At 36.9% G+C, this 10,435-nt stretch overlaps 1 protein-coding gene and 1 long non-coding RNA gene across 4 annotated transcripts in view; both read left to right on the top strand.

Annotated features, from left to right (window-relative positions):
* GPALPP1 (GPALPP motifs containing 1) overlaps positions 1–8,281 on the top strand; it is a 41,468-nt gene extending 33,187 nt beyond the window's left edge. For all 3 annotated transcript variants that reach the window (XM_065901889.1, XM_065901890.1, XM_065901891.1), the window contains 2 exons: positions 4,457–4,675; positions 5,281–8,281. In XM_065901889.1, coding sequence (XP_065757961.1) covers positions 4,457–4,675 — 219 coding nt within the window. In that variant the 3' untranslated portion in view covers positions 5,281–8,281. The remainder of the gene's footprint in view (positions 1–4,456; positions 4,676–5,280) is intronic.
* Positions 8,282–9,329: 1,048 nt separating this feature from the next.
* LOC136144072 (uncharacterized) lies at positions 9,330–9,850 on the top strand. The gene is made up of 2 exons (XR_010658473.1): positions 9,330–9,503; positions 9,789–9,850. It is a non-coding gene; the product is annotated as an uncharacterized lncRNA (long non-coding RNA).
* The last annotated feature ends 585 nt before the right edge of the window (positions 9,851–10,435 follow it).

Consider the following 10,435-nt stretch of genomic DNA (forward strand, 5'->3'; position numbering starts at 1 on the left):
TTGGTAAATCAACAAACTGGTCGTTTGGCAAATTGATCTCACATGAGTTGGCTTTTGGTGTGATTTTCTGTGAATTAACTGCTTCTAGATGTTTTTATTACTAACTTATAAATTCAGTCCTCTGCATCAGTCACAGTGTGCAAATAGTGCCAAACTAGGTAGACGGCACCCCTGAAACAAACTGATGTAACAGTTCATTTCTTTTATCATAACAGTCCACTTGAATTGTGTGATTTGACTATAATAGTCTAGTGGTTTAATATATTCCTCTGTCTTTCTTGGTGTTCAGTTTACTACTTTAGGGGATCAGTCAGTGGAAATGGACCATTTTTTTTTTCTTCATTTGTGTTCACTTTTTGTTAACCTTCTACAGTTTCGCCCATCAGTGTAGACCATTTTCCTCAGCACCAGCTCTAGGAAGGACAAGCAGGACTTCTACAGCTTCTCACAGTTTCTCCAAACTCTGCTGTCTGTTTCCTCCAGCTCTTTCTTAAATCTTCAGCCTTTCCCTTCCGACTCTTGATAGCCTGTCTGCCTTCATCGTTATTGTCTCATTAGTGAATTATTATCTCAGTGGAAGAAGGGAGGGAAAATGTGGAGAAATTGCACTAAAAGATTAAATTTTACAGTATAAATGTTTTACATTTATATGTACACATATATTTATTCTCCATTATAGTTCTCCATCCTCAGATTAACCCTACTCCTGTGCTATGCATTCTCTTTCCCCCTCTGTTCATACCAAACTACCAGACAGAACCATCTGTCTTACAGGACACCTGTGTGAGAAGCTGGTAGATTTTAACAGCATAGGTTCCTGAGATCCACGGTTGGCAGTTATGATTCACTGGATCTGTCATGGGGCTCAGGAATCTGTTTTTCAGTCAGCCAAGGGTGGCGAGAGATAGTCTTTTAAGTATTTTTACTCAGTATTTACTGAGTATTATTCCCTCAAAAAACTTCTCCTGGACATCCAAAAATCATTTGGATGTCGTTATAAGTTTTGATAGTTAGCAGAGATACAATTTATAGCTTGTTTTATTATTCTTTTCAGTGTTTCAAATGATATCTAAATGCCTTAGCAACTTATTATCTATTAATATCCTTTAAAAATATGTATAAACAAGCTCTTCCTTAACAGTTGGAAATTTTATTTCATCCTTTTTTCTCCTGGAATACTTAATTTCATTTCTCTTATGCCACAAATTTTATCTTAATGGAATTCACTTATACGCTTGAAAGTCTTCTGTGATTAGACTTGATAAGTCATATTTCACTTCAGCAAATCTATGCACATAAATTGAAACCAAAAGGTGTTAATTTCCTGTATCTAAAGTCTTTAAATGTTTACACTTTTCTTTCCTTTTGGATTAAGATGTAAATTCAGTTGATCAAAATAATATAAACATATCTCAGATTTTGATAATTATTAAATATCAAAAGTAAAATGTAAACTTAATATCTTAATGAAAGACCTTTTTTCCAGTTACTTTCTGGTCTTTTGATGAATGTTACTTACTGCTAGAATAAGACAGATTTCAACATCAAATATGTTCTTTTGTTTGTTCATTTTTATAGTTGGTTAAGAGTTAGGAAACCATGTTCACAGAAAGCAGTGGGTAAGAATGGAACACAGTTCATTATCATGATGTCATTCAGTTCTTTAAACAGTTTCTATTTATTTACTTAAACCTCAGAATGATCTATTAACAAAAAATTATTATTAATGTCTCCCCACTTTTACTCTGTCTCAACTTTGATTTTTTTTTCACATTGGGCCCCTTTCTTTTTTTTGCAATTCGAACGGTTTGACATTTAGTAACTTCTCAGCTGAGGGCTGTTTCCATCTTTTTCCAATGGGTACAAGCTGGCAGCATCGCCACCCCACTGGATACTGAAGGGCGGGGCGAACAGGGAGAGGAAGGACTGTAGTACCCTGACTCTGCAGCCCCCCGAACAGGGTTTATTTCTCAGCCTCACGTTCCAAATCTGTATAGTGGGAATAATAACATTTAATGTATACTGATTATAAATTTAGATCTTGTCCAGATTACAATATAGTAAATACTCAGTAAATTGAATACTTAACATTTATTAACTGATTCTTATGTACTCCGATATACTAAATCCTTTGTATTCCTTAGATGACCTAATTCCTACCTCATCCAAATATTTGGACATTATTACTACCAGGATTTATTATTTTACAGCTGAGAAACTTAGGCATAAATTTCTTGCCTGTGATCAGCACGTGTTGAAAATGTCAGCACCATCATTGCTACTCTTGTTTTTCCCAATTCAGCACTTATGTTCTTAACTGTTTCTCCATACTATGTGTATTGATAGGTTATTTTTTCTTAGCAATATTTGATTCTTTTTTTACCTCCAATTTCATTAAAAATAAAGGTTTAGAAAGCACTTAACTTGCAAATCTGTTTGTTTCCTAAAGATGTATGAAATGACCAACTTATATGAGAGGGATTGAGAAGTTGGAAATAGTGCTAATTTAAATAAATACTTACTATTACAGCATCCAGCTAGAGCTCAATTTATAGGAAATAACAGCCACAACCTAGTTGACAAAGTCAGATCTCATTGTCAAGTCAGACAAGTGAGACTGACTTTCTGTGAAAATGTCTGACTTCATTTCTCTGTTCAAATAAATATGATTATGATCATTTCTGTGACACTTCTGAATTGTACCATAGGCGGGTAGGTGCCATGAATTTGTCTTCTGATGAAATAAGATGCTGCCACCTTCAGCATTTCTTACCAGTTATTTTGCCTTCACTGAGCTCTCTTCATGTCTTTGCTCTCAAATACATTCTCTGACAGGAGACAGGGTCTGGAGGAGATGAGGTTGTTAAGCAAAACTTGCCCTGTCTTTCATTGTCCCATTCTGCAGTGTATCTGAATTCAGAAACATTCCAACAACAGCAGAAATACCATTCCAAAAGGATATCACACTCTTTTAAGAGAAATTATGTTTGAGACACATAGCCTCCTGGGTTTCCAGTTCCTTGATTAGAACTTTCGTTCATACCAGTATTGCATGCGTTTTATTTTGATGCTCTGGAGCCTTGCTCCCCAAGACATTGTTCTCTTAATAAGATTCTGAAAGGCCTCTCCTTCATTAAATGGAGAAGGGCTGTAATAAAAGGGTTAGGGTTAGCCCTGCTCCTCCAATCCAGGGCTATTCTGTCTTGTCCTTTAACTAATACTGAAAGGTCTGTGATGAATCTCTTAATTTATAAAACCAGTTGCCTCTGCTCAAACCTCATCCTCCTAGATATATTTGAAAATGTGAAACTAATATCATACTGTAAATCAGCTATACTTCAACTTTTTTGAAAAAGAAAATCATGAGCACCTTCCCCAGCTGAAAAGAAAGAAAATGAGGGTGATAAGGAAAGCTGAAAGGGACAGAAATTCTCTTGGTACACAGTCTATGCTAAGACCATGCAGACTTTACCTGCACCAGCCTTGGATTTTGTCATCTCCGTGCTGTTGTTTTTCTGCTTTGAGCGTGCTTTCGCTTCAGCCTGGCGGTACCTATCTTTTCCATTCCACCTACAAAGGCTTCGTGGACCAGGGCATCCGTGAAGCTTTAATCAGGCTCCCAAGAGAGAAAGTAATTGCTCCTTTCTCGCCTATTAACACTGATTCATCATACGATGCTTTGCATAATGGTTATTTAAACATTAGTTTCATGTCCATCTTTTTCTTTTTTGATCATGTGGCATGGTTCATAGATACCTTTATTTTGGTTGAATTGAATTTGCCTCTGATACATATTTTCTTCAGAGATGCTGTCTTGGATTTAGAAAAACCATTGAGGGACTTCCTTGGTGGTCCAGGGGTTAAGAATCCACCTGCCAATGCAGAGGACTTGGGTTCAGTCCTTGGCCCAGGAAGATGCTGCAAGCCGCAGAGCAGCTAAACCTCTACTACTGAACCCAAGCTCTAGAGGACTAGAGCCACAACTCCTGAAGCCCGTATGCTGGAGCCCGTGCTCTGCAACAGGAGGGGCCACTTCAGTGAGACGCCCTCATACTGCAAGTCGGGAGTAGTCCCCGCTCGCCGCAACTGGAGAAAGTCCTCGTGCAGTGAAGAAGACCCAGTGCAGCCAAAAATAAATAATTTTTTTTTAAGTATTAAAAAAAGCAGGGGACTTCCCTGGTGGTCCTGGGCTAAGGCTCCGTGCTCCCCATGCAGGGGGCCTGGCTTCAATCCCTGTTCAGGGAACTAGACCCCACATGACACAACTAATACCCAGCACAGCCAAATAAATAAAAATAATAATTTTTTTTTTTAAAGAAGAGAAACAATTGGGGTTTGTAAATAGCCCTCCTTAATGTTCACCATTACTACTTCATTTTTTGTTTCATGATTATTATATTCTGCCAATGACCTATCCAAACTAAGATTTTTATTTCTGCTGTCTTGCTCTCCCCAGGAATCAAAAAGGTCAGAATCTCTTATGGACATTCATCATAAAAAATTAAAGAATAAAGCTGCTGAAGATAAAAATAAGCCCCAAGAGAGAATACCATTTGACCGTGATACAGATCTCAAAGTTCATCGATTTGATGAAGCTCAGAAAAAAACCTTGATAAAGAAATCTAGAGAACTAAACAGCAGGTTTTCACATGGCAAAGGCAATATGTTTTTATAAGTAAGTATCTATCAGTAAGGTATATTTTCATATTGATAAACTTTTTTCTAAATACTGTTACCTATAACTGTAAAAATTGAATCCCTTTTATAATAAAGTAGATTATAAACCTGCAGATTTTTTTTTTCTAAATAACTGTGAATTTTGAAAATTCAGCCTTGTGGAATAAAAAATATGTTATCCTGGGAAAGTAGACTTGTCTTGATAATAACCTAACAGGGCATTACTATTCAGAATGCTGAAATAAAAGCTTTTCATTTGTGAGAAACAGGAAAGAAAAGTGTGATTTGAAGCTTGGGTAAATATGCATGCTTTATTAAAGAATGAGGTTTCTTAGGTTATTAAATAAGATCACAGAAGATATTCATTGCTTTTAAAAGGTTCTGTGTAAGTTAAGGTTCAAAGCCATTACATCACCCATGCATAGCCCAAACTGACAAGGGTTCATAATGGTGATTGCATAAAAGCTAAGGTTGCTTCTTAAAATCTTTGTAATTTTTAATTGGATGAAGCCTACATCAGTATTAAAGTGTGGCTTTAACGGAAAATACTGTTCAGATGAGAATTATTTTCCGACTTACTGAATTTTCTTATTCTTACTTCAGGGGGATTTCCCTGTGCAATGAAGAAGAGTTGAAGAATACCCCTTTTTTCTGTCCGTCCACCTTTATTCCTTTCTTTTGAGTTTCTTAAGATTAGAGGATGACTTTGGTCTAAAAAACCAAAAAGATTTACCTTGTTCTGTGCGTCCTTTAAAATCACGTGAAAACATAAAACCGGTGTGTCTTTTTAGAGGAGAATTTTATTTATGTCTTTGGCTTCTGAGGACATGTGGGCTTTTCTTCAAATAATCATTTTTAGGATCCTCCCATCCACCCTCACAAGTGCTCCAAAAGATCTGCTCAGGCCGATCTAGGGCGTCTCTCCCACAGCCCGAACCCCCCATCAGATATCACCAGCCTGCCCTGAGAGACTGAGTGGGATCCTCCCAGTGAATCCATGAATTTGAAGCTGTTTTGCTTTCCCTCTAAACTGCAGTCAGTGAACAGACAACATTTACTTGAAAACAGAGGGTGTGAAGGTTTTTTCTATTTTGTTAGCAGTTTGCTTCTTTGGTCTGTCAGAGCTTTTTCTTTGTGGTTTGGGTTTTTTGGTTGGTTGGTTGGTGCCACAAAGAGGGACCTGTGCATGTGCTAAGGAAAAACCATTTTGATTTTTCCAACTTTAGTAAGTAAGCCTAGAGGATGCCTTCAGAGGTCACACCATTAACCATCAGTGGTGTGAAGTCTGAGACCTGGTCTCTGTATTCTTCACCGAAGCTTTGTAAGTCTTTAAACTGCCTCGGATGATCTGACTTGGCTCATTTATATGTAACATGTTTTAGCTAATTCATTGTGGACAGATCTCTGCAATCAACCATGAATAACTTTTTTTAAAAAAATCAAACTCATATTCCCCAGATATAAAAATGGAAACTAATCAAAGCCACCATGATGGAGGATGGTAAGCCCGTGATGCTTCAAGCACTGCCTCTGAAGATGTTAAATAGAAAATTCTCAACAGTTAGGCCTAAATTCAAATACTGGAAGTTATACTTTCTTACAGATTAATCCCAATTGTTCTGCTAGTTCTGTGTTCTAGTTTTGATGACGCACATGGTTTTAATGGGATAAGATTCTGAGTCCTAGTAAATTGTTCAGTCAGATTGTGGGCCAGAGTTTTCTTCTTCTGACTATAGAACTACAATGATAACCTTCCATAAGAGTAATCCACTCAAGAGTGTTACTGTTTAAAAGATGAATTTTTTTCTCCTAAGCAAATTTAAAAAGTTCCTAGTCTAAACAGAATTGAACAGAGCTACCTTTTGACTGAAGGTCATTTTTAGTGAGTGATATTTTCTGAACACAGAACTTTGTAGAAGAGTATCTATTACTTTCACTGATTTTGTTATAATTTTTTTTCTTCTGATGAGATGTTTTCTAGGTCCTTATCCTCATGTAAATTCCTTATATATATATTTTTTGAGAAGCTTTTGGTATTTTTAAGATAAAAATGTGGTCTTTGAATACTTATTTTTGCTTTGCTTTCCTCACGTAAGATAGAGAGGGATATTCCTATAGTATGTATTTACTGTTTCTCCCATCATGCTTGGAATGTCTGTAACCTCACCAACAGAGAGAAAATACTGATACTTTCCACAAGTGACCACATCACTGGTACTGCAGGTCTATTGCTCTTTCACACCACCCTGAGGACAGTTTTACAAAATGTGAGGCCAAACCAGAGGTTTTTTGCCCTGGGGAAATACTAAGCCCAATATAACAACACTGACAATAAAAGAACTAAACAGCTGTTTGCGCAAGATGGAAAAGTGGTCTTCATTTCATCTCCTCCCCTCTTCAAAGCTGCCCAAGGCCTGAAAAATCAAGTCTGTGCTCCATCTGGCAGAAAATTGGGATTGTTGACATTTTCTAAGAACTTTTTAATTTTCTCTACTTCTTGGCCCAATTTTGTAGAACTGTGACCTCTTTTGAAACCTAAAAATAAAGAAGAAAAAAGAACAACTCAAGTTCAAAGAGTAAAGCAGACACTTTTAACGTTTTTTACTGTTTGGTGAAGGTGATATTTTAAGGTCATTGTCCCTGAAATTATATGATTTTTGTTCCACTCTCTAAATTGTCATCTCAGATTTTGATGCTTCAAATAATACCAACATTACCAGTAAATCAATGGCTCTAGCAAGTGGGGGAATTGACAGAGGGAACAAAAGGTGAGAGGTGGTATTTACACCCATAATAAAGTTGTCTCATCAGATAACTTTTTTTGTATTGGGAAAAATATAATAAATTAATCCCTATGCCCAAAGAAAAAGAAAAGCTACAGTTTTACTAAGAAGTTTTTATCTTGTTTGGATGTAGCAGCTTCTTGACATTTGTCACTTAAACGTTTTATGGTTCTTTGAAGTAATGATATTTTTTTAGAAGTAAGGTTGAGCTTTACATGGTACCGAGGCCTACATGCTCCTGAAGAGATAATCAGTCATCATATATAAATTATTTGATCCCAAAACATCTTGGTACGTTTTGTCTCTTATATAGGGGGGATAATGTTAACATTATCACTTAGAAACATATGATCATGGGAGATAGTTTTTAGACTATTTACAGGAGCCCGTATCACTTCTCTCCCCTGTTTTCCATGGCAATGATAGGTATTATCAGGGAAAAGAAATTCTCTGTTGAGCTGTATACCCAAGAGGAAGAATCAACATGGGGGAGGTAGCTAGAAAGAGTCACCCAAATAACAGCAATGCCAAGTCTTCTACTTGAGAATGTTAATTTTTTTTTTTTTAGTTTGACTTCTGAAACCATCATGTAAGTTTAGTCTACAGTTCCAGAAGGTCATGTATTTCCTGTTATTGGAGAGGTATATTTTTTTGCAGCTTAAATATTTACTGTGACTATAGTGTGTACAAAATTAAAAAGCTATACACTGTCTTTCAATCTTTTCATTTTGACTTTATGATTAAAAGACTGTTTTTAGAAAAGAAGAATTTCTGAGGTGTTATTTTTTATGTATGAATAAAGATGCATCTATATCTGAGAAGTTGTGGCCTTTTATTTTTGCTTTGTTTTAATGTTAATTAGCTTATCTGAAGCAGGCAGTGTTTGTTTTTTTTTTTTAATTTTTATTTTTCAGTGGGTTTTGTCATACGTTGATATGAATCAGCCATAGAGTTACACGAATTCCCCATCCTGGTCTCCCATCCCACCTCCCTCTCCACCCGATTCCTCTGGATCTTCCCAGCCCAACAGGCCCGAGCACTTGACTCATGCCTCCCACCTGGGCTGGTGGTCTGTTTCACCACAGATAATATACATGCTGTTCTTTCGAAACATCCCACCCTCCCCTTCTCCCACAGAGTATCTGAAGCAGGCAGTGTTTTTAAAGAAAATGTCCTATAAAGATTTATTGTAGTCACTCAGATCATTGTAGGGGTAAAGTCTTTCCACCCAACTCACTTACCAGATTTTCATTATCCCAATATAACTGCATATATTAACTATTTGGGACTTCCCTGGCAGTTCAATGGTTAAGACTCATACTCCCAATGCAAGGGGCCTATTGGGGAAATAATATTCCTCATGCCACATAGCTCAGCCTTAAATAAAAAATTAACCATTTATTTAAAAACATAAGATAGGCAATTTGGAAATGCCCTTAAGAGCACCATGACACAAGAGGGGCTGACACTAGCTTTATAACCAACATTTCATTGTTCTGCATATTGGAAGGTTATATGACAGTTTTGGGTTTTTTCTGGGTTGTTGATTATGAGATTCTGTGGGTTTTGCTTTTTGTTTTGAGGGTTTTTTGTTTGTTTGTTTTGTTTGCCTTTTCTACTTTTCAAATTCTTTCAGAAAGCCTATATTCTTTTATAATCCCAGGGAGAAATGAGCTTTTTGGTTTTACGCTCTAATTTTGTATTACATAGTGTCAGAAACTGAACTACTAGGGAGACAGAACTCAGGACTTCTCTCTTCCTTAACTGGGGAAGTGACCAAAGGAGATACTTGGCAATGCAAAAGCTAAGCATTAAATGATAGGAATCTGGACATAGAGTATCAAGTAAAGAGAGCCCTTGAATTTTCAGGTCATTTCCCTATAGTAAGTATTTCTTTAGGAAATATTGCACTTTTTCATTCAGTAAACATTTATTAAATACCCGGGTGTATTCTAGGTGCTAAGAACACAGTGGTGAACCAGACATTCGTAGCCCTTGTCCATGAAAGGAGGTTCTGTGCTAGTCACTACAGAGTGTTCACAGGTACGTAACCCAGATTCCCTGCCTTGTGATGAGTGGGAGAGCAGAAAATGTCATTTAAAAAGTAAGAAAAAAAAAAGTAAGTGCACATGATGAGGTTGACTTTTAAAAAATGCATAACAGAGTTTTGAGTTAAGTTTTATTTGGGGCAATATGAGGACTATAACCCGGGAGACAGTATTTCAGATAGCTCTGAGAAACTGCCCCAATAAGGTTGTGGGAAATGTCAGTAAATATGTGCTTTTGGTGGTGGGGGAGTACATGCAACTAAAGCACATATTTTTGCAGCAGGTTTCTGCAAGTCTCATGAAGGTTACTTCCAGTCACGAGCAGCAGTGGAGGATGAAGGATGAAGGAAAAAACCATGAAGTATTTTTGTGCTTTTCTAGCTATGAGGAGATACAAGAATTGGGTTCGTAAAACCAGCTCCTGAGAATAACTATCTGAAGTCCTGTTCTGCCAGTTTTTCCCAGAGCAGAGTGCCTCATTTCTGCTCTTCACCCTGAACTTTACCAGGGGGTGTTGAAGGTCAGCAGCTGCAGCAGCACCTGATCTAATCTTTGTAGAGGTAAATGACGAGTGCCAATTGCTAATAACTCCTGTGTGGTAGATAGGAAAGTAAAGAGAGTAAATCCTAAATGTTCACACGGAGAATTCTTTTTTCATTTTATTGTGCCTATATGAGAAGATGGGTGTTAGCCTAACCTATTGTGTCATTTCACAATATGTAAATCAAAGCATCGTGCTGTCCACCATAAACTCGTACAATGATGTATGTCAACTCAATAAAACTGGGTGGGGGGAGTCACATTGTAGTAAGTGTTATAAAGAAAACATGTAATTGAGGATGAAAATCCTACCTAAGTAAAGAGAGAAGGAAAGTCTGAAGAGATGTTATTTAAGCTGAAACCTAAAAAAATGACAAGCTCATTTCA

This window comes from Muntiacus reevesi, chromosome 11 (genome assembly GCF_963930625.1).
Source record: "Muntiacus reevesi chromosome 11, mMunRee1.1, whole genome shotgun sequence".
Lineage (NCBI taxonomy): Eukaryota > Metazoa > Chordata > Mammalia > Artiodactyla > Cervidae > Muntiacus > Muntiacus reevesi.